This window comes from Lissotriton helveticus, chromosome 3_1 (genome assembly GCF_964261635.1).
Source record: "Lissotriton helveticus chromosome 3_1, aLisHel1.1, whole genome shotgun sequence".
NCBI lineage: Eukaryota > Metazoa > Chordata > Amphibia > Caudata > Salamandridae > Lissotriton > Lissotriton helveticus.
In genome coordinates this window covers 1,053,064,753-1,053,090,231 of record NC_136061.1, presented here as the reverse complement: position 1 = coordinate 1,053,090,231, position 25,479 = coordinate 1,053,064,753, and the positions used below count along the sequence as shown (strand labels likewise).

Sequence of the window (25,479 nt, the reverse complement as noted above, 5' to 3'; positions counted from 1 at the left end):
CTGAGGACAGAGTACTACTGCCTTGGTAGTTGTGTATCTCAGAGATGAAATGGGAACTAAACTTGAGAATGGGTGTCTCTACATGAATTCACATTTTCTGCCTGTTTCATCCACTGAAATGTGCATGTCGAAACTCTTTGGGAGTGCAGTGTTTCATTCACAATCCGAGGAAGGTAGTTCAAGACCTCTAGAAATGCTGTCAATCGTAGTTATCTTATCCAAAGATCTCATCACGCTGAGATTTATTTTTTATTTATAGGTAAGTGGCTGCAAAATGCCTAATCACCCACACAAAATAGCACATACATTCAGCAATGGCTATGCGACAGGCGGTTCTCCTCAGTCAACATAGAACTTAGGGCCTAATTACGATGACAGTTTACCCTCCATGAAAAGGTTGGCAGAAAGGGATATTGGAGTCCATAGTTAGCCCCCTCCGCCACCTGGCCCTCAGCTGTGTGTTTTGGACAGCACCTATGGTGCCACTCGAAATATCCCTGCACCATGTGGCAGGCAACGCATGGTGCCGGCCACGTAGTGCAGGGATATGTGTAGAGTCCCCTTTGTGTACTGTGGTGTGTGCTGTAGCCAGAAGCACCCACTGTAATACATAATATAGGCATTGTGACTGCCGTTGGTGGCGTTCACGTCCTAATGCCTATTGCGGGGATGCCGGCATCCGTCGGGCTGTCCCATTTCTGATAGGATGGCGGTCGGACGAAAGTCGCCAGTGCCCCAATGGTGCACTGGTGACTGAAAGTAACTGCATCCATGATTTGTAATAGTACTATATAGGCATGGGTGTGCTGAATTTAATTCATAGTGTGACATTGAACATGGAGTGGATACAGTTCCAGCTATACTTTGGAAATAATTGAACTAATAAACAGAGCATTGTTCTAAACACAATGCAGCCCTAATTACCACAAATATTTAGCAAATGTATTGGAAATGGGTCTACATTTGGGAAATTAAGTCAGAATGAGTAGTTTACATGACACTACTGACACATATACAAAATTGTAATGGATATAGTACTTACTTTATTCTTAGTCACTGATAATTACTCTGGGCAAAGCTGTAGTCGTTCCTTATATGAATGACAAAATAGCAGAGAAATGTAAGTGGTATTGAAGGGGGTTACCAATTTTCCAAAAGATTGTCAGTGCTGAGACAATAGGTATTTTTCAACATCCACATAAGAAATATCAATTTGAGCATCTGGCACAATAAATAAATTAAATGTTAAAACTTCAGATGCAGAGTGTCAATCCCCACTCCATGAAGCGCCAGCTCCGAAGGGCATTGTCATCAGATAACACATACTATGAACTTTCAAGGTGATATCAACAGCCAAACAATATTCATCTGATTTTAATTGCTTTGGCCATTTTAACATCCAAGAAAACTGACTCTTGTTGCTCAGATCAAGAAAAACATTAAATATGCTTACCCTTTTGTTGAAATGCCAGTAGAGAAACTACGGTTAAAAGATTACACAACTTTAAATGTAGGATTTCTGTTGTACCTACTTTTACATGCTTGTGTGCATCTGCCGTAAAACCCCCAACTCCCTATTAGTAAAAGTGCACGGAGGCAGTATCTCTTTCTATTTGTATTAACTGTAAATGAATCTTCCCTTATTCCCTCATCTTATTCCCATTTTAGATGTTTTGGGGACAATGCCCAGAGGCATAATACAGATGCTCCACTTTACTTGCTCCAAAATATCTTTGTGAATAGGTTCTGTGGTTAACAAATATTCTGGTTTACGGAAGAGGGAATCGTGAGTGTTTCTACTGACCTACTTCTCAAGCACTACCTTGAATGGCAGGGGTATGTGTATTCAGACAAAGTCGATTAGTTTGAAAGTGTACACTTCATGAAAATGTCATGAGTTGCATATCAGCAATCCTCAGCTCAGATGTGCTGGAGCAAACAGATCCGATCACTGCGGGTGACTGTATGAATAAATATTGCGTACAAAGTCTGTTGTAGCAAAAGCATTGTCGAAAATAATATTGTGCAAACAGAATAGTAAACAAATTGTATATTTATTGAAATATATATGCTTATAGTATCATATCTATATTACATTTTACATTATAAATTAATAACATAATTAACACATGTTTTAACTATGGGAAACCGGTTACATTGCGGTGCTCACACCGCAATTCCTTTACAAAGCAAGTCATTACAATGACTTGCGCTGAATAGCGCTCTAAGCTAAGGAATAGTATGATTTACTTTTCCAACACCTTCCCTACTGTAACGTAGGCTGGAGTTGGATAAGTAAATCCTACAATTCCTAAGTCCAGCGCCCTCCTCGTTGTAACGACTTGCCTTGTAATGCCTGCATTGTAAAGGTATCGCGTTGTGAACACCACGATGTAACATCGTATATTCTTTAATTATTAATGTACACTTTAAAAAACTATAAAGACATGATTTAAACAATTTTAAAATAAAACTAGATTACACATTTTAACAATCATTTTAAAATTAAAATCAACAAACGTGTGTAGAAGAAAAGCATATATAAACCTTAATTTAAAAATAAAATGTATACAAAAACAACAACAAATAAAAGTTGACTTTATAGTAGTCAGGTTGACTATTCCTACTCCAATGTAAGTAAAAGCGGGGAAAGTGTTGCACATTTTAGGGGGTAGATTTACTATTCCCACTCCAATTTGAGCAACAATAGCGAAAGTGGTTGACTTTAGGGAGGTTTAATGTACTATTCCCCCTTCAATCTGAACAGCAGAAGGAAAATTGTTGGATTTTCGATGGGTTTCATTTTCTATAACCACTGCAAAGTAGGCAAAATTGTTGGACATTGAAGGGCTTGATTTACTATGCCCAATCCAATCGTAGCAGCAGAATGGAAAGTGTTGGACTTTGGAGGGGTTAGATTTACTATTCCCACTCCATTCTACGCAACACTAGAGAAAGTGGTGGACTTTGGCGATGTTAGATTTACTATTCGCACTCCGACGCAAACAAAAGGAGGAAAATTATTTAACTTTGTAGGGGTTAGATTTATTACTCCCACTCCAATCTAAGCAACTGTAGGACAATGGAGGGTTTCCATTTAATATTCTCACTCAAATATAAGCAAAAGCAGAGAAAGTGTTGGACATTGTAGTCCATTCACTATTTGTAGTAAAATCACCATTCCCACGCCAATCTAAGCAACAATAGAAAAAGACGTTGAAGATGTTAGATTTTCTATTCCTACTTCAATGTAAGCAAAATCAGGGATTGTGTTGGACTTAGGAGTTGTCTAATTTTCTGTTCCCACTCCAATATGAGTAACAGCAGGTCAAATGTTGGACTTTGGAAGGGTTAGATTTACTATTAATACTATATTTTAGCAACGTTAGGGAAAATGTTGTCATTTAGAGGTGATAGATATGCTGTTGCAATACCTAAATGCTTTAAAAAAAAACATAAGAAAATATAAATATGTTAACATATTTAATTCAAAAAAATGTATTCATTATCAAACAAATAAAATGAATAATAATGTACATAAACACATTTTATACTACATCATTAATTTAAAAAACATAAAACAAACTCAATTGATTTGAAATTAATGCACTTTACTCTAATAAAATTAATTATTTATTGAAACAAATAAAATCAAAATAATAAATGATAAATTGTTTTCAAAATGTCTACATAATTACGAAATATTATTTCAATTGCCATAAGAAATTAATTTTAAAAAACACTAATTTATATCTCAAATAGCTTACCATCCCAACCCCTAAAACCCCAACAACCCACTACTACACTAAAAATTACTAATTCAGTTTTAAACATTTTAAATTACATACTAAAAATTACAAACAATACTAATATAATTAAAATTACAATTAATCAAATAAATACTTTACATAACTAATTACCTACTAATTATTTAGTCACATACAAAATATACAAAAATTAAGAACATTTATATTTTAAATACCTTTTCATTCTAATCCCCTACAATCCAAACAATCTGCCAATCTAAATTAAAAATTGCTAAGTATATTTAGAAAAATGTCAATTTCAAATTCAAAATCACACACAAGACTAAAAAATAAAATAACAATTAATCAATTACATTATTTACATAATTTAAATGACATAAACATTAATAAAAAGTAAAAGCCAATAATTTACATTAAAATAACTTTCCAAGCTTTTACCCTAAAAACCCAACAACTTGCAACTAAGTTAAAAAATACTAATTAAATGTAACAACATTAAATCACACATTATTCATGACAAATTATATTAAAATATACAAGCACTTGTTCTCATAATGCCACTACATAATTAATATAAACTAATATACATTAAGTTAAATAAAAAAATATGTAATACAACTGTATTAAAGTAATTGATGATACATGCAATAATATTGAAAACAATAAATGTATATACCTCCGATTTATAGTTTTACCTTTTATATTATTATATTTTTGCCATGATATTCTCATATCATATTTTTTCCAAAATAATTTGTAAGTCACACTGTGGATATAAAGGCGTTTAAAACAGAATTCGTTGCACAGAGAAGTGACGTCTGGGGCAAAGTACAAACATCAGTCCTCAACAGTGGTCAAAAATACAGGTAGAATCAAGCAAAAATCTGAGGATGACACTACGCCGATGGGATAAATCTGTTGTACCGGGTTCACTTTACACATAGAAACAATATCATTGCCTCTACAAAAAAAAGCTGTCATTGTTATTAATGTCACATATTTAATTTTGTATGCCTAGACAAAATTGAAGCTGTGTCTTTTGGAATCAAACTTCTTCAAAATATCATCAGTGCTGGCAGAACTTGAGAAGAAACCCCGACCTTCACATCCCAGCATTCAGTGCATCTTCACATGGGAAGAAAAGGTAATTTCAGGTTTTTTTAAAAAAGATTTATATGTTTGATAAAATGTAAACTGATATGCATATCTGTATGCTGCAACCTGTATGTAACAGCATCCTTAAACATCACTATAAATATTTTGTTAATTTATGTGTATTTTATAAAAAATATCCCGGGTGTTTTAAGGCATCATCGAATTATCAATGGGGGAGTAGTATGTAAATGACCTAATTTCATTTTTCATCTTTCAGGTACTCTTTAAAAGCATCATTCAATCTTGCACCATTACTTTCTCCTCAAAACAGAATTTAATGTGCAGCAATTGTAATATTTGCAAATCATATTTAGAACACTCTACCTCATGCACATATGGCTCCGCCCATTCTACCTTCAAGCCATGAACCTTCCTGGGAAAGCAAATTATGAAGAAATTTTGTAAATTAATATCATAAACATCTGATACAACGATGCAACATTTAGACATTTTTCCTGCTTGACCAAAATCCGGAAGCTGGTTTTAAATATGCTCAGTCACACCTGAGTAAGTACAAGTTGTGCCCAGCTCCAAATTGGTAGTAGCGTAAAAATGATTGGTAAAATTGTTAGCACCCATTATTGAACTACCACTAAACAAGGTTTTTTGTTTTTATCTACAACCCCTCTAGTTTGACAAATAAGGCGCTGCCCAAGTTCACACAATTTGAAAAACAGGCATTAAAGCTTGGATAGGCTGTTTGCTGTTTAATATATTGAGATCCTTTTTAAAAAGTCACTGGGCAGGCCAAAATATGGTTGGGGCTATCCGTCATATTGAAAATTCCTTCCCTCTAATGCATTGATATTCCAACATAAGTGCTTCCACCAACATGGTAGGTAGACTTTCAGCAAAAATGGACGATGCTGACCAGCTGCCATGCAATCTGGAATTTGAAAGAGTTTTGGGACACAAACCACCAAAGCATGTTTTTTTTCTAGGAAAACATGAGCTCAATGTTCGTGACTCACTGGTTGGGAGTTTTTTTCTAGCACGTGGGGTGCATTGAACTTTTGCTATATTCAAACTCAAAATCACACCTTCATAAAACTCTGCCTTGGATGTTCCAGAAGGGTTGGGACTGCTGCCTTCCCTCATTGGTTGAGCTTAGGTCAGCCCATGCAGGAAGGCAGCAGTCTCAACCTTGTCACAGAGTGGGAAGGGTTGGTGAAACTGCTGACCCCACCCTGCTCTGTGACGAATTGTCACTGATTGAGACTTGATCCTGGGCGCTTCAGGGCTTAAAACTGGAGCTCCCAGGTCCGAGGCAGTGAGTGACACTACCCCTTGTCACCGAGGGGGAGGGCCTCAAGGACCTTTGCTGAGCTGAGGAGGTCACGGCCACAGGAGCTGTGACATCCTCAGTCCAGCAAAGTTCAGCTCAGGCAGCCGAGAGCCTGCGCATTTAGCTCATGTCTAGCTCCTAGCTGCCTGACTGGAACAATGAATAATATCTGTCAAGCTAACCTTTACTCAAAAGACCCTGGGGCATATCAGCAAGGGCCTGCGATAAAATTATCGCCGCCTTTGCGTCTGTTTTCGGACGAAGAGCAGCAATAATTTTATCGCACTATCGGCATGGACATGCTAGCGCGTGTTTCCATGCCTCAACGTCATTTACCTTAATGCCCAGCTTTGCATCTCTAATGAGATGCAAAGTGGGCGTTCCTCCCCAAAATACCAGGAGAAATGTCGCTAACCGACATTTATCCAATCATCAAGCTGCACATTAACATGCAGGGCGATAAGAAAAGTAGCGCTAACCGCGGTTATCGCTACTTTTCTTAGGCCTGCTTTCAGTCTGACTTTGCCATGATATCCAATGGTAGGTGGATATCATGGCTGAATCTGCCCTGCCCTATCATCAAGCTATCGGCAAACGTTGAGCGATTATCGCTGGATTTCCAGTGATAATTGCACATTTGGCAGCTTGCGCCTGGAATTTTATCACTATTGAGATAAGCGTTTCTGATAGCACGCTATCTCAGCGATAAAATTCAGCGTTAGCCGGCGATAATTTTCCTCTTTCTAAGCGCGCTGAGCGATAATTATCGCAGGCCCTTGCTGATATGCCCCATTGTTCTTGATCTATATTTTTGTTATATCTATTTCCTCCTTCAAATGAGGCTGTTCTTTATCATTGTTTTGATGACAAACTGAAATTGGTGCCCACTTGGATGGGATTAGTAAGTGAATTAAATTGGAAAAAACAAATCAAGGTATTTAGATTAGAAGTTTGAAAAATATATTAGCTAACTAACATTAGACTGTAAATGTGTCAATTATTTTAAATGTAATTTTTTTATATTTTCTCTCACTTTGTCACTATATACTGGTTATTGTGAAAATATTTTTTTTTTATGTTTATGTTAAATACATCAAGTGTGCACTTTAAACAACACTTGCAAAATGGCAAATTAATATGTGAGCAAGGCTGTGACAAGTGGTTGAAACTGGTCATGGCAGACAATCCCTGAAAATAAAATGGATTGAGGAAAACTCTAGAGCATCTGTTTCTAAATGTGGAATTGTTAACGGAGTGAGCTGACTTCTATTGCCGATGCCTTATTCAATCAGGATCATGATGGTGGCTAGTTGCAGTTATCGAAGATATTTACAAATTAGGTAGTTAAAGTTAGGACCTAGTTTCCATAGACAAAGTGGTTTTTGTTTTGCTAATGACTTTGGTGTCATTTGACTAATCTTAACAACATTTTCTAAACTAGTTTGCCACCTAATTCAGCTGCTGTCTGGAAAGTTTTGGGATGATGTGTCAAGCTGGCCAAAAAAAGGGGGGGGGGTCAGAAAAGCATTCTCCCCATGCAATTTTCCATAGGAACTTTAGACAGGACTACAGCCCGAACCGCTGAATGGAATCACAACAAATTTGGCAGAAACCTAGAACTTGGTTCGCAGATTATGCTTTGTGTGATTTGGTACAAATCTATTCAGTTTTTTTGAGTTATTAAACAAAAAGAAATGTAGATATCTATGGACACAAATCTTCTGCTGATCCGACAGATGTCATGCTGGCATTTAACACTGTTGGTAGCTATATTGGGACTCAGACTCAACCGAGTCCCAAGAAAAAAGCCATAAGAGGCAGGGTAGGACCCCCTAGTCCTGGGGTGGTGATAAAACACAATTTTTTGGCAATTTGCCAAAACATTGTGGTGGATACTTGAATTTGTGGCAAAACTGGGGAAAAAACCAAACATGGTCTCTGCGCCTGTTTTCTATATGCCTCCCGGGTGAGCCAGATCCTGGGGGGTGCAGTTAGTATCATAAAAGAGGAAAGGGTGCATGTGCGCCCCCATCCCAGCCTGATTTCAGCCCAGGAGACCACCACAGCTGGGGGAAAGGCTGAATGAAGTAGGAGGGACAGACCCCCTCCAAGGTAATTTTCAGCCCCAGGGACGACCACCTCCCGGGGCCAGAACAATTGTCACAAGGAGGATGGGTGCCTGGCAGCCACCCTCCCAGGTGGTATTCGGCCACGGAGACCACCACCTCCCTGTGGCCAGGCCATGCCTTAGGAAGGGAGGGGGACCACTCAACCAACTTTCCTCAGCTACAATCGGCCCGGGGACCCCATATCCCAGATGTGCATTTGGATAGTTGGTCCTCCTGGAGCCAATAATGGCCCTGTGGACCCCACCACAGGACCAGGATTAGCTATGCCCCTGTGTGTCTAACCCAAGGACCTGCACTAGTGCAGGCAGGGAAACCTTTGTTTGCTCTTGCTTGGTGGGAGCAATGCAAAGTCCCCACCAAGCGAGAGCAAATACAAAGTCTGCTGCCAGTAGGCAGGAGCTTTAAAAATGCTCCCACCAGCTGGAAGAGGTTTTTTTTAGAAACCGATGAAAAATGTATCCTGCATGCAGGGAGCAGCATTTTCTGCTGACCCTGCATGCAGCAGCAATGCTGGCTCCTGCTGAAGGGAAGGAGCTGGCTGTGGCCACAGGGGCATTAGGGTCCCCTGCAACTTCTTTGTAGTCTCACCAACTTCCCTGTAGGAGAATTCATGTCATCACAAGTTTCTGGAACAACAATCACATTGCCAAAATTAAACGCACACAATGTCACTGGAGACAGTTTTTGTGGTCCATTACGCAGCTTTAGTGTAGAATATAAGCTAAACATTTACTCACTGGCTTAGCACTTACTATTTAACCAGTAGAAAGTACTCAAGTTCGGTAGTCATTTTGTGCAAAACTGCGGACTCTTGTTGGATAAACATACAGGTTAGGTTCCGTTGTAGCTCTAAAGATCATTTCACAAAAATTAAACCTCCTCCACAGCAGGTGCCCCAGTAGAAGCTCCACTTTTGTAAAGGACAAAGATCCTAACTTCTTGGGCCTGGTAAAGGCAAAGCAAGTGTGTTTTTTTGGCAATTGCACATTGAAAAACAATCTGAAATCCTTGATGGAGGCGAATGCATCCTTGATCTATCCGAGCGCAATTTGTAGTGACTGTGATGAGCAGGTTCTTTATTGTCGTCGCCTGGTGACAGCAGACTTCATGTTTCGGCCATTAAATATCCATGAGTATACAAATGCAAAAAACCACTTGCAAGCTCCGTCTGTTAGGCCCCATCCACCTTAGAGGTATGCAAAGGTGTTTCCCCCTTTTTCCATGTTGATGGACAGCTTCCCTAAAGAGAGCATTTCCCAGCGATTCTGGTTACAAGTTCTCTATGCAGAAGAATATGAGGATGTCTCCACCAAACAAAGAACTACTTACTTCATATAGTTAGGGGGAAGTACCCTTGTTTAGTAGAGATTCACCACTTTGTGGTCTCGTTTTCTTCTCTATATGAGGTTTCATGTTACCACAGATGTCTGGAAGAAGACGCTTGAGGAAATCAGCCCAGGGCGGTCCCCCGTCCAAGCCCCGTGGGGTCGGCTGCATGCGGGAGGTTGGCCCCAGGGCCTGGCCAAGACCAGGCGCAGCAGTGGCTGGATTAACATATAGTAACTAAACATTCCTTTATGTTAAAAAAACAAGGTTACATAGGTGAGTAAGTAGGGACCCCACGGAGGACCGGTGCAGTGTGGGAACAAGACCGCATGCTCCGTACAATTCTATGGGAAAGTCGCGGTTGAAGTTTTATAGTTTAAGTACCCTTCCCAGTGGACTTCGCAGAAACCCCGTGGAAGTTAAAAGGTTGGATAACGAAGTACCAGAGTTACCTATCCCAGGGAAGCTAGGTGCATAGGTCCAAAGTGGCGTCGGAGACCGATGTCCAACCCAGTGGAGGACTTTAGAGAAAAGCTGCTGATGGAAGGAAGAAAAGTGTCAGTTGGAATCCAGAGGTGTATTCTTGTTGAAGAGTACCTGAAAGCAGAGGGCACAGAGTCAGGGTCACTCAGGAGTGACAAGGGGCTTGGTAGACGAATGCCCACCGATGTCAGGTGCATCAGGTGCATTGACAGAGTTCTTGATTCTTCAGCTACAGGGACCAGTAGATGTCGAGGACAACCAGGAGCCAGATATCAGCTGTTACACGAAGGATTTTGAGTGCTGAGGGGGTCGGTGTCCAGCGGGAGTAGCAACAAGCCTTGGCTACGGCAACTTTCACAGAAGGTCAAGGATGGTTACGGTTAGGACCAGAACGGCCCAGGGGACTCACCAAACACATGGAAATTCAGTGGTTTCCTGTTCAGAATCTTGTCCACGTCAAATCTAGGGCCCTACAGCAAGGTAAGCTCTATTGTACCCACGGGACAGAGTTGGATAGATTCAGGGGACCCTCCCAGGGGAGGATCTGGACAGTTGGGAGGTTACTCCCATGCTCTTAGTCCAGTTTAGTGCGTGAACAGGAGCCAACGGCTCCCAGGACTAGTTTGAATTGGATCATGCATAGGGACACCAAATGTGCCCCTCATGCAGACTTTCGGTCACTAGCAAGCGCACCCACCCAGCCCTAATACACTAAATCCTGTCTGGAAGGTGGTCACACCTCCCTGTGACAGAATGCCTATTATTCTGTCTTCCCCGGCTCGAGCTTGGCTCAGCAGCAGGAGGGCAGAAATGTGTCTCTGTTTGGCAGCAACCATTTTGTGCTGCCCAGGACTAGAAGGCTGGTACCAGGAACACCAGGAACCCAACAAAGCTCGCTTCTGAGGGGTGGAATCATAACGGGGTATGATTCCAAAATGTTTGACACCAAACACAATAGAGTTACTTTCAGCAATTTAGAGGTGGTCATCACGAGGTTGCATAATGCCACTATATTTGTCGAAAGTGGCTGATGCACTGACAACCCGGGAGAATGGACTCCGTAGGCTGCAGGGGTGGCCAGCTCATGCAGGGGCACACTCTCACTTAGAACTAGGCACCCTGCTTTAAGAATAGTGTTAGGCATGCTATAAAGGTAACACATGTTTTAAGTGCAGTGACCCTTAGATATAGTTAACCTGTAAGTGGTGCATGCAATGGCAGCCTGTAGGTTCCATTTTGCATGGCCTCTCATGAGTGGTATAATTCATGCTTCAGGCACGGGAGGCCTCTGGGGTACCTATGCCCTGGGTACATGGGTACCATATACTAGGGACTGACAAGGATACCCCAGTATCCAATCTGGAGTGTACCAAAGTACATATCATAACAGTTTAGGGAGAAAAAAGCAGATAGACTGGGGTCCTGATTAGTAGGATCCCAGTCAGACTAGTCAAAAACAGCATCACGTTTAGCAAAAAGTGGGGATAACCATTAGAAGCAGATCCTGACTAGTCAAAAACTGTATCACATTTAGCAAAAAGTGGGGATAACGATAAGAAGCAGATCCTACTTTCCTACAAGGGTCCAAGATTTACTTACCTGATGCATTCTCCTGCCCTATTTCGAGATTCTTCACCCACTAAAATTAACCCTAATGTCTCAGGCAAAACCCCTACATTCTGCCTTACATGGAGCAAGGTATTTTTCTTTGAATCACCTGACAGGAAGTCGTATTTTTTGTTATCCGCCAACCATTAAGGCCACCTGTACATTCTCTACTAATGACACTATCCCAATAATCATAACTGGAGCATTTCTTGTATGTCTTTCAGGTTCCTTCTACCTTTCAACTTTCTGTTTCTCCCTCTTTAAGGAGCCTGAGCCTGCAATTCAATGTGCCTCAAACATTTCTAGAACTTTTTGTTGGTGGAAAATTTCTCACTTGAAGCTACTGATTATTGTCCACAATATGTTGCACTTAATTTCCTTCAGTCTTGTGCCTATTTAGTCTGCATTTCAGCCTTAAATCTAAACCTGGATTTGGTTCAAGATTCTATCATTTTCTACCTTTCCCTATGTGGAAGAGTGTTGATAGTTCTCCTGCAACTCTTACTGAACTCTCATCCTTGCCAAGAAGGTATTTATGCCACTGGCATTTTTCTCCTACTGTGACCATTCTTTCTGGGCACCTGTTGCATGTATTCTGAAACCTATGACAACATTGTGGCTACAACAAGGAGTCATCCTTACATCTGGCAAGCGAGTTGAGAGAAGAAGGTGCAACGCTTCATCCAGCTATTGACACTCATTGCTGGTCGGAAAATGTGTTACAAAGTCCAACTTGTCCTGATCAGGACGAAATGTGAAGGCACTCATGTCTCCTGCCACAGTCCACTCGGAGCCTCGTAGCTGATAACTACAGGTGTAAAAACCTTGGCTTATTCAATGAAAGCTGAAACTTTCCACTTTCCACTTCCCTTTCTTTTTTGTTATACTTATTTAGCCCCCATGTGTTATATAACTGTTATTGACTAAAGTAGCCTACAGTTTCTGCTATTCAGACAACTTTTTATTTTAAATTGTAACAATACTTGCTGGAGAAAGATTTGCAGCCTGACTCATCCTCCACAACTCGCAGCCTGCTCAGGTAGAGATACTGAAACCCATACCCGTCCCTTACCTTCTGTTGAGTAGGAGATCTTCTGCACAACTGTCCCTATTGTGTTGTTCTGCCACTCTCACTCAGAAAAGCCACAAATATTTCAATCCTCGTCGCTGCACTGTTACATAGGATCACTCTGACTGCTAGAAAATATAATTCTCTATACAGAGAAGATTGAGTTCATATAAGGCCTCTGTTTCATTTCTTCATTGAAGTGCTGTAATGATACTGTCTTTATTTTGAATTTGCCACTGACTCATTCTTCTTTCATGTTAGTGCTGAATCATTTTGCTAATTCATGCTCTTCAACTAAACCTCATTTCAGAATGTAAGATTGAATAGCAGCGTTTGCTTAAAGGGGCTGAACTCATCCTTTGTTTCCACTGACAGTAAATGCATTTTCATTGATACTTTAAATCTCTTTATGAAATCCATTTATCTTGCAGGCTGCACAGATTATGCACAGCCCATCATTATTCCTTTTAAGTCTGCAGCAACTTCCTGCTTCGCAGAGCAGTCTCCTGCCATTACAGGAGTCTGGCAGCAAGACCCATGCTTGCCCACAGCCTGTGTTAAATATGCCTTTCTCAGATCACGTGTGAGTAAATGCCTTCTCGCAATGAAGGTCAAATCATCAAAAGGCCAGGGGTGCCGGATGTGACATCATGTGCCACTTGACCTTTACGTTCACTCACCGATAAACATACTCTGACCTGCGCGATTGCACATAACTTGCATTTATAGCATTTTTTTACCTACCTTTGCTGCAAGGTAGGATCATAATTGTACTACCTTTTTTATTACACTAATCGTGAATAATATATAATTATTCGCTATTAGTGTAATGAAAGAAAGGACTAAAAACAAGGTGATTGCAGCCCCAACTGATGTCCATTAAGACGATCTACCCCTGTGTTCCTGGCACTGATTTTGCTACCTCTGAGGACAGTGGTCGCAAAGAAAGTGCCAGGGGTCGCATGGGGGCAAGCCAGGGGTCACAGGTGTGACCACTTTTGACCCCTAAATGACGTCCATGCTTCTCGCCCGTTCCACTCTTTGACCGGCTTCTGTCCTTCATGATGTGTTAGTCAGGGCATCCAAGAAAGTACAGAAAATAAATGGGCATCTTCCTTTGGTGTTTTCTCTATGTGGGTATCTTATCAACGCCAGTTAGGCCTTCTGGCTAAATGACCCCTGTCCAAGCAAGCCGCTAACATCATTGTCTGACCTAAATGTACTTTTTTCACAGAATTGCGGATTACACTGACTCACTTTGTTTTAACTTGTAACATCCACTCTGGCCTTGCACCATTTCCGCCACAGGGATGATTTGCTTTTGACTCCTGATACTCTACTTGGGGTTGGGAGGCTGGGCCTTCCAACAGAGTGCATCTGTTCCTGAGTTAGACTCAGAACTGTCTCTCTCAGATCAGCAGTTTACAGTAGGATACACACAGAAAACCTACCCCCTACCTGTAAACCTAAAAAAGTCGTATCCACAAGAAGGAAAATCCATCCCTTTACTAAACCCAACTAATTTCACCCACAAAAACACACCTCTTATGTCAACTCACTAATATGTGCCCACTTGCTACTTGAACCTTATAAAAGAAACCCAAATCTTCCCTAAACCCAACAAATCCCAGCAACAGAAAAAACACATACCCCCTCCTAAATCCAATCTATCATTTCCACAACGGCTCCCCCCCCAACCCCATAATAAGAGGTCCTTTTAAAGGCCACAACTTGGTGATTTCTTTTCTTCCAAAGTTATGAGATGCTGTTCAATGTTGTAGGTTGTGCAGGATTTTACCCTGGTTGAAGGCCACCCTATGAAGGGTTTTCCTCATGTTGGTTTCTTGGTGTATGCATAAAGCCAACATTCCATGGAAATGCAATGATACCACCTCAGCAAACGATGCTGCAAAAGTGAGCATTTGCTGGCTGTGTCTGGTGGTGCTTGATGGTGCAGATTTTCCTTTCTACCACATCTGTCCACCGGCATGTGGACAACAATTTGGCATCTCACGTCAATTCTCAAGTTCCACTCAGGACTATCATACATACTTCTGATGATGATCTTCCCTCCTGGATCACCTTATCAGATGATTATGACTTTCCCTAGGAGGCAGGAAAAAAGGTACTGATTAATAGTACCTACTGCTGTAAGCACATTAGTTGGTATAGTCACACAAGACTACTAGTTTGGTACCATTACTCTACTCATCCAACACTTCTGCCCCCTAATTTATTATCCTATTAGTAGTCGTACAAATCTTAATGCTGTTATGGTTAAGTTCTCCTTAGGGATTGTGCTAGGATTAGGGTAAAGGATGATGGAAGATATGGTGTTATATGGTTAGGAGATGAAGTAAGGGTAACAAAACTGGAAGACACAACTTATATGTACGAGAATGGTGGAAAAGGAGGTTGTACATGGGTTTTCCTCATCCCTCCTCATACATTGGCAGATAATTAAAGTGAAAAAAGTTTAGAGACCAGGGTAATGTTCAATGAATTAATAACTGTTAGAGTTGATATACATGTATGTCTTTGTAAAGTCAGAAATTAGTGTGAAATATCGTTTTTACTTCTACGGCATTCTGTTTTCACTATGCATAGGTGTTAGCCACAATTTGTAAACCTCTTTCCTTTCGAAATCCTTTTGATTCTGTTGTGTTCACTCATCAGGGCACAATGCATATTTTGGAAGCAGAACAAGCAGCTTGGCCCTCTTAGCTGGCTCTTCTGCTTCCTGCTCCACAGTCTACCAAACTCAGTGACTGTAACAAGCTCACTCGTCTGTTTTTCTATATTAAAATTGGATGCAATTACATTCTGCAGTGCAAACAATTTAAAATAGACATGATCATAAGCATATCCCTGCAGTCTGAAGGTACGTGTTGGTGCAGGTGGGGCCGTCTGTGTGACAGTAGGGAAATACATTTCTAACTATCATGAATTCGAAGTGAGACGCAGATATGCAATTCCTCTACCTGGTGGTCGAATTCCTCTACCAGGAGGGCAATGGGTAGTGTGCAGTGTCAGGAGGCTCCCACAGGGACAGTAAGCTGTGGCTTCTAAGCAGCATCTCCACTGTTCTGAGTGGTAGCTGTAACCCTCACACTTATTTATGTACCATTATTTCAGCCTCTTTTTTCAAAACGTTTTGAAAACGTTGTCAGCAAAGCAATTTGTAAATCTGGTGAATGTGTCACAGCTCGCTTGTCTTTGCAAATTCACACACTGCAAACTATGGACAGGTGTGCTGTGGGAAAGGGTTTTGTTAAGTTTCACCCATACAGGCACAAATGCAAAAAATTAAATAATTACATGTAATAATTAAAGGCATCACCAACTATTAAAAATGCTTTTCTGTTGTATGGCATTTTAGGATCCGAGCGAAATTTCCCGATTCATGCCCTTATATAGGTACAATTCACATTGCCCTAGTATACAAACTCATGGAGTTTTCAAAGAACTACCATTCCCTTGGGGTTCTTTACTGACGTTATTATGCCCGACTTTTACGTGAAACTAGGCACCTTCAAGGTATAAATATGCCTTCATTGCTCTAGCCTGTCTCTCCATTACTCTGCACCTCTGATGAAACGAAGCATTCACGATTGACTGAGTAAAATATCTATCTATTGTTTCCACGACTCTGAAGATACGTTTATTCTTGGGGAAACAAAGTTGTCATGTTTATGCGGTTGTCAGAAACTAAACCCTTCTTGTTTATTCGAGAAAGTTTCTAGTGACCTCTGAGCTAGCTGGCATTCACAATTAAGTTTAATATATTCGATAGAGACCTAGTCGACCTCAGTCCTACATCAAATCTATAGGATATATTATTCCAATGCTCAGAGCCTATTGGGAATATAGAAACTACACTAGATGGCGCCCAACGTTTGGTAAGCAAAACACACAAGATGATGGACGGAATGTTGCACAATGGCAAAACATTCACCCCAGTCACAGATCTGGGTTTAATCCATCGTTATGTTGCTCACCAAGCCACCCCAGTTCAGACATGGCCATATGCAAATCAGTCTTGACCCTGTGCCTCATGGGAACAGTCCAGCCCGAACTGACAAGCCATGTCTCCCCTGGACTGGAATCAAGCATCCTAGGACCGGTTTCTGGCTATCAGCCGTCTTCAGCCAGGATAGCTTGACTCCAGTGGCTTAGTGAGCCCGGGACCCACGTCTGGGCATACCCTTCGCACATAGGGTGAACAGCAAAACACACAAGATGATGGACGGAATGTTGCACAATGGCAAAACATTCACCCCCAATCACAGATCTGGGTTTAATCCATCGTTATTTTGCTCACCAAGCCACCACAGTTCAGACATGGCCATAATCAAATCAGTCTTGACCCTGTGCTTCATGGGAACAGTCCAGCCCGAACTGCCAAGCCATGTCTTCCCTGGACCAGAATCAAGCATCCTAGGACTGGATTCTGGCTATCAGCCGTCTTCAGCCAGGATAGCTTGACTCCAGTGGCTTAGTGAGCACGGAACCTACGTCTGGGCATACCCTTCCCACATAGGGTGAACAGCAAAACACTCAAGATGATGGACGGAATGTTGCACACTGGCAAAACATTCACCCCCAGTCCCAGATCTGGGTTTAATCCATCGTTAATTTGCTCACCAAGCCACCCCAGTTCAGACATGGCCATATACAAATCAGTCTTCGCCCTGTGCCTCATGGGAACAGTCCAGTCCGAACTGCCAAGCCATGTCTTCCCTGGACCGGAATCAAGAATCCTAGGACCGGTTTCTGGCTATCAGCCGTCTTCCACCAGGATAGCTTGACTCCAGTGGCTTAGTGAGCACGGGACCCACGTCTGGGCATACCCTTCCCACATAGGGTGAACAGCAAAACACACAAGAGGATGGATGTTTGGTAAGGCAATAATTTAACGCTATATACTAGTTGTGTACTAATTTAACGCTAGATACTCAGTCGTGCTTTTCTCAGAGACCCCTTTTTCCCTTTCAATACTCCATTAGACGTCTGTAGTGGGTAAAAGGATAAAATATCCGCCATAACTGAGTAGGACGACAATCCTATGTATTCGTTTTTGGTTTTGTTCAACGTTGAAGGATACAGTGTTCCAAAATATTGTGCACCTTACCTTTGTTTCCTTGAAACTTGCTCTGCAAACTTTCAGTCAACAAAATGTCGGATAGCGAAACCGAGAACGGTAGAGCTACAAGAGGAAATAACGCAACCGGTGGAGCTGCAACAACTGCAGCTCAACCAAGCTTAGACAATGCAGGTTTCCAACAAGATGACCCGGATGCTATAATCATCCTGGAAAACGTAAGGAAAACCATAACTATAAAGCTTATAACAAATGGCCTATCACAAAGAGGTGGTAGGGTAATTTTTGTCATAGAGGCACATGAATATCGGCAGACAGAGGTATTCTATTCATGGATTTTCTTCCCTGAAGCGAATTCAGTAACACGTGTTTCACTTCTACAAAGAAGAGGAACCTCAAACGGAATACACTCCTTTCGAGGATTTTGAAATTCCAGTAACTTACCAAGAGCATGCGATCTGGTTTAAAGGCGCCCTACAACATTAAAATCACATTACCAGGTTCGGTCCATTAGGTAGACCAGGAGCAACATGGCCGGCACTAGTCAGCTATACACCCATCCTGCCATTGAAGAAATGACGGGTGCAGAACTATTAGTTCAACTAAAACAACTAATCAAAATACATAGGCAATTGGTTCAATATGTCATGCGGACTCTAACAGTTGAACCTCCTATAAGGATTCCACAACAAACCCCTCACCAGGGGAACACAAATGAAATCTCACCCCAGACTATACAATCAGTCATTTGTAAATTGCACGCAAAAAGGGTACAAATTACATTCTGGATAGCTCAAAAAATTACTCAAATCGAGGCAGTATTTCCCAATACTACCCCTCATGAGAAACACAGGATTCTAACAATCTGTTTATCAATGGCGATCACACCACACCTGGAGGACTGTGACACTTGGAGTACAGTCTTTGCTGCAATTTACACAAAAACACATGGTGTTCCGTCTATAGCGGTAATACCAGATGTTCTTAAACAGATTTAAAATGAATACGGGGCAGAGCCTGCCTTAATTCTAGGTATGAAACTACTGAAAGATTTCAAACAGGTCTCAACAATAATATTAGTTAATATTAAAGGTGAAGCAGCATCCGTGATGATCCGCCGAAAGCTAAGGGAATTTGATGCAACTGAGCAACCATATGAACTGGCCAGAATAATTGAAAAATCCTATGAAGAACTAGGTAGAGATAGTTTGGGTGGGAAACCAGTCAAACCCCAACTAACAGAAAGTCCTGAAAAGGTCTTTATTAAAAACACTCTCACCACTCCCAAAAAGAAGAGGGAGAACACTAAACAAACTTCTAAAGAGAAGCGTTCTCAGTCCCGAGGAAGGTCTCCTCAAAAGGAGCCCTCTGAAAAGAGGTATAACCTCAGGATCAGGCATAATTTGAAAAAACCTGATAGATATCAAGATACTGATACTCGTTTCTCTCATACCTTTCAGACTTCCTCACAGAAATCAGAAAGAAGAGGATGGTCAGAACACAAGGAAGAATGCGTAAAGTCCAAAAACGATCAACACGCTCCAAAAAATAAGAAAGCTCAATTTATCAAAAAGAAGGTAGCAGGTCTAAAAATCAGACATGCCGAGCATCTTGAGGACACAACTCAAGAACTGGGAGTGGGCTTAGACAATGCTAGACAGCGCAGCAGAAGTCACCATAGCTCGCAAGATCTTGAAGGATCATCTGGAGACAGTGGACTTGAGTGAGTACATCCAAGTTGAAACTGCCGATACCTGGGTTATAACCCCGTAAGTTATATGAAGTAATGATCCAGATGGAGGGGGCCATACCTAGGAAAATAAGAGCACTCTTTTGGGAGAAGCTCTCTAAGGGTTATGGTATTCTTCTAACTTAAAAAGACTGGCCACCTAATTTCGTCAGGAAGTGCCCACATGGCGAAGACATCATTATGCCAGCCTTCTCCAATCACATTCCAATTCACTTAAAATACACCTATGCCAGAAAATGGGCTGTAGCCCAGGCTCCAGCATTATATAAAAATCATGTAGGATGGGTTGAGGATTCCCCTCACCATAAAATCCAGTTAAGAATTCAACCAACTGCACAAAGGCAATATCCAGTTAAGCAAGAAGCTAAAAAACAGGTCAGGGAGATCTTAGATCAACTTGAATACCAAGGGGTGATTGAAACATGCACCTCGTCCATGAAAAATCCTTTGATTCCTGTCTCCAAACCAGACAATACATAGCGTCTAGTTTTGGATTACAGACATCTAAACTCTTGTAGCAAAACTTTTGCAGTACAAAATGCACACAGTGCAGCACTAATGACTAACATTGTGCGTAAAAAATATAAAACAACGCTAGATATTTCTAACGGTTTCTTCTTTCAAAACATTGCACCTGAAAGTAGGTACCTGACCGCTTTCTCAATTATGGGGACACATCGTCACTTCTGTCGTCTCCCCCAGGGATTCAAGAATAGTCCAGGGTTATTTTCAGCCAGAGTAACAGAGTTACTACAAACGTATGATGATGAGGCATTATCATATATCGATGACATCTATCTAAGAGACGATGATTTGGATAGGCACTTGAACAGGGTGAATACCTTAATACTTGGCTTCACATCTGAAGGGTACAAATTCATTTTTAAGAAATCACAAATTGCCCATTTAAACGTCCTTTTTCTAGGATACGAATTATCAAGTGAAGGCAAAAGCCTGGCAGACAACTTTTTAGAAAAGTGTGCGCTGCTCCAACTCTAAAATTGCTGAAAAACTTACAGTCAATTCTAAGTATCCTAAATTTCGGAAGAACATACATTCTAAACTACGCAGAAAGGGTTGAACCTCTCTACGAATTAATCAAACCTGATTTCCAACAAAGAATTGGACTCAAAAACACAGAGAAATTTTCCGTTCAGTGCAAACAGACATGTTAACAACAACACATTTACAGACTCGCGTAAACGTACGTAACCTTGTAATCTGAATCATTCCAGGAAGATGCCGATTCACGTACTTAACATCTAATGAAGGAGAAATAGTACCAATTGCTTATAAATAACACTTGTACACACAATGTAAATTCACTTCTACAGAAAAAATTCTGTCAGCGGTTCCAACTGCAGTAGCAAAAGAAAGAGCTCTTTCACAGGGAAAGCGCATAGTGGTCGTTACTCCTGTACCTGCTTTAGAGGCAGTGACAAAAGCGAGCATTCCAAATGCAAAGGCTTTACATCAAAGATGGATACAATGGGTTAACTCTCTTGCTGCAACAGACGTTGAATACGTTTTTGACCCCTCATTGAAAACACAAGAATTTCTACAATATGAACAAGAATGTCCACTGAGATTCTGCCTCTAGAACAGTACGAATGTATAATTTATACGGACGGATCAGTTTATAGTGCTGCGTGCGCGATTGTTAAAGGTCGCTGGTGCGATGGTAAATTCCGACCTATGGTCACAGAAACTCAATCTCTTGGAGATTGTACAGCTCAGTGAGCTGAACTACAAGCATTTAAGATGGCGCTTGACAATACCGATCGCGAATTCCCCACACTTATAGTGTGCGATTCCTATTACTGCATTCAATCTTACAATGAATACTTGCAGAATTGGATTCAAAATGGTTTCAAAGATGCAAAGGTGCCACCATCAAGCATAAGTTTCTTTGGGAACAAGTAGTTCAATTACAGACAGAACTACAAAAGACTCACGTGATCCATACACTGAGTCATCAGCGTGATGGCGTTCACGTTGCAGGGAATTCATTGGCTGATGAAGCCTCGAAGACAGCTGTACAAACGGCTTGCGTAGCTGCAATCACTCGTTCGAAAACAAAAATAGACAGCGAAATAATGCAGGCTGTTGCCACTTCCAACAAAGACAGCGGTAAAACATTACCAAAAGGCTTTCCACTCAAATACTCATATATAACTGATGCAAATAATGTTCCTTTTGCTCGAATTCCTGGAGTGGGGATAGAGTAATTCCAAACAGGAAACGCAGTGTAGCTTTGATACACGAAGCACATTTGAGAGAGGGTCTGCTACATCAAGGGATCTCTAAATATATACTAGAATTAAAGGAGACGTACTGGTGGCCAGGGATAAATGCTCACATTCACGAATTTGCAATTAATTGCCAAAACTGCAATAGAGATCGCAGCGGAGAACGTCCTATAGCCAGCCCAGTACAGACACCATCGTTAGACAGCATTAGACTATCTACACGCAGACGTCACTATGGACAAATGCGGTCCTGCAACTATTAGGACAGATTCATTTGGATGTGGCCTCAGCGCTCAGCTTACGCCCGAACTGTTCTAAAAGATTTGCAAGTCTTTATCGGCACATACGCAGTCGGCACACTAAATTCTGACAAGGGTCCTGCGTCTAGCACCAAAGCTTACAAGGAGGCCATGGCCAATCTGGGCATTGCATTGCATTATTCTAGACCATTCCATCCTGAGGGAAATTCTATGGTGGAGAGAAAAAAACGGGACATAAAGCAATCTATAACAGCTAGGGTATTAGGCTCGAGTGACAGGTCGGTCAAACATCTAATAAGTGTCCAACGTAGTCTAAATATTCTGCCAAGAAATTCTCTAGGTGGAATCACTCCATATGAAATCCTTTTTGGTACTAGAATGATTGTCCAGGACCTTGATTGTCACACTTCAGTGGTAGAACAAAAACTTTTTGATATCAAAGACCCTTTGGCTGTTTTGCAGGACTTAAATGAAACAAGGAGAAGTCAAAGCAACACATTACAGAAGCCAACGACCACTGAAGGGGAACCACCTGTCCCAGCAAGGCCTGCCTGGAATTAAAAGATTGGGGATCTAGTCAGAGAAAAGATCGTGGATAAGAGGGAATTGGGGCCTTCTTATAGACAACCAGTACCTGTGCTAGCAATCCACGGATCAAGAACAGTGTTATTGCCGCCCCATGCTGGAAGAAAGGAGAACAGGTTCGTATCCATCGACCTGGTCAAACCACATCATGAGTAGTAGGCCCAGTGAACTCCAAAGATGTAGCAGACGACCAAATCTTGCTACTATCCAAGAGATTCAAACTGTGAGACTCATCACCTTTGAGGAATCTGCAGTGCAAAAAAAAGGACTAAGCAATAAAACAATGGAACTTGTGCCTCTTGAAAACCAAATAACAGTTCGTCAAGAAACACCTGTCTACAATGATATAGCATCCGACTATACTAATATGACAAAAGATCCAGTAGCTCCAGTGATTTCAAGTAAACCTGATGCAATACCTACCATTGACAGAAAGGCCTCTGGCTATTTCATTAACTTTGATACGTTTACCGAGGATCCCAGTGAACCTGAAACAATGCCAGCAAATAAAACTTTTAAAGAACAAGCAACAGAACTTTTTCATCACCTGGAAAAGACTTATCTGGTTTCTCCATGGGTTGAACTTTGGATTGTGCTAGGTGTACTTTTTCTCCTACTTTGGCTAATTCTTGTATTAAGTTTGGGAATGCTGATAAATGGAAGATATAGTAAAATGGACACAGCAAGTAAGAAAATCAACTTACTCCTCAAGCCACACAAATCATCTCATCGTGAACAAAGAGACTTGACATCAGTGAACATCACAGCCGTTCGTATACCTGGTAGTATAGCTTGGGACAGAACTGATTATGACATCTTTGGTCCTGCAGAGCTGTTGAAGATTCTACACCAATTCAAGGTTTCCTTGAGTGACTTTGTTTCACCCAGCACATTTTCCGATGATTGGGACTTTGGGACTGTTAACAATATGATGTCAGACTTAGAGATGTCTGCAAAATTTATAAAACATGAATACTTAGAAGGTTCATCAGATTATGAACAAATGTACTGTTATAATCACTATGGTCATCAATATTTGCACAAATCTGCAAACCCTTATACTTATAATCAATGGAAACATTGTCCGACGCCACCAAGGGGTAGCTCTAAAACATTTTATGAAAAATGTCCATACTTCTCAAGTTTTAATGTCTGAAATCCAGAAACATTTTACTTTAAAAATGTTAATAAGACAGGAATGAAAAGTATGTTGACTAATACTAAGCAAATTTATTCTGTTGCCTTTTATGCCCAGCTGTCCTCATTAGGTTTTGACTTTTGGAGGGACAACATTGAAACAAAAACTATCTGGGGCACAAAAGACTGGCAGGTGCAGGGAATAGAAGCTTTATTTCCAGCCTGCATACCCATGAACAAATAATGTTTTTAAACGACACTGTCCTACAGACATCCTGTCTTGGCCTAGCTAAGATAAAAGATTTTAACAAACCGTCCATACCTACACCTCACCTGATAGTAAAAACACTAAGGAAAGGAGGGGTCGACGTAAAAACAATTTTACTTAAAAACAGAACTGATCCTCATTGGAAGAAATGGTTAATCTGGCCCACAAACACAAATAACTGTCAAGATAGATTCCTGAATAAGACACAAGGGGTTACATTCACTAGGCCAGATCCAAGATATTTCCAGAGACAACATCCAGGGATAGTAACAACATACAGTGTAGGAGAACTGTGCCTTGACTGGCTACAAAAATCCACACTAACAGAGGTAAAACAACACTTATCTTTACTTAAAGATGGCGTTGATTTAAGGGACTTCTTACAAGGTCCTGCAAAACGGCGACATAAACGTTGTATATACGCTGGTATATATGCCATTTATAATGAAGCTTGGAAAGCGACACAAGCAGAGACTGCAGAAGGAATACGAGAAATTGAACGTATTCATTTAGAGAAAGCTCTCTCTGTAGTTGACAATGGGTTAAAGACTCTGTCATCCAGAATGTACTCTTTGGACAGCATAGTATCATCTGCTATAGACATAATGGAACAGGACTTACTCATGCTACAGCATGGACAGTCACATTTGCATTCTATAATGCTTTTAGGCTGGACGTTACAAAATCTTCGTTCTAGATATGTGCCATGGCGTCTAATCAACACCACGTCATTGTTTTTTGTATTTAACCTTACAGATAAATAACTTTGGCACAAAGAGGAGCAGACTATACGGTGCTGAGCATTGAGAAGCTGGAAAGTGGAAAGATTACTATTAACTGTTTCAGAAAAACTAGCAACAGAATGGCTAATACACGGAACAATCACTCTGCCTGTCACAATTTTCCATTTTCAGTATTGTTTGAAACATATACCAGCTGGCGTGTATGAAAGGTTGGGTAAAGAATACATTAAGTCAACCTGGGAATTACCATATACACACAGATGTTGGAGTGGGGGAAAAGAAGTATGTCTTAGTGGTACAAACTGCAAAATCGCACTAAGCGGTACACTTTTATGTCAGGGTATTATTTTACATGGAGCCTGTGACGGTTCTTCAACCAACTTATCCTGTCACCTGCAAGGTTCTCCAGCTGCAGTGATAGATCCAATTTTTAGGCAGCTTTCTAACGGAAGCTATATTATGTTGAATAATCACAGCTGCTGTGGTATATTGCCAGGAATAGCCTATCTCGTAACTGTGTCAGCCAGGGTCACTTATTGTATGCAAGTATTGTTTCCTAAAACT

General features: G+C 41.0%; 1 protein-coding gene across 2 annotated transcripts in view; it reads left to right on the top strand.

Moving 5' to 3' along the window:
- The window catches only part of NOSTRIN (nitric oxide synthase trafficking), a 743,535-nt gene that overhangs the window by 551,626 nt on the left and 166,430 nt on the right, over positions 1-25,479 (top strand). For both annotated transcript variants that reach the window (XM_078681620.1, XM_078681621.1), the window contains one exon: positions 4,786-4,911. In XM_078681620.1, coding sequence (XP_078537746.1) covers positions 4,786-4,911 — 126 coding nt within the window. The remainder of the gene's footprint in view (positions 1-4,785; positions 4,912-25,479) is intronic.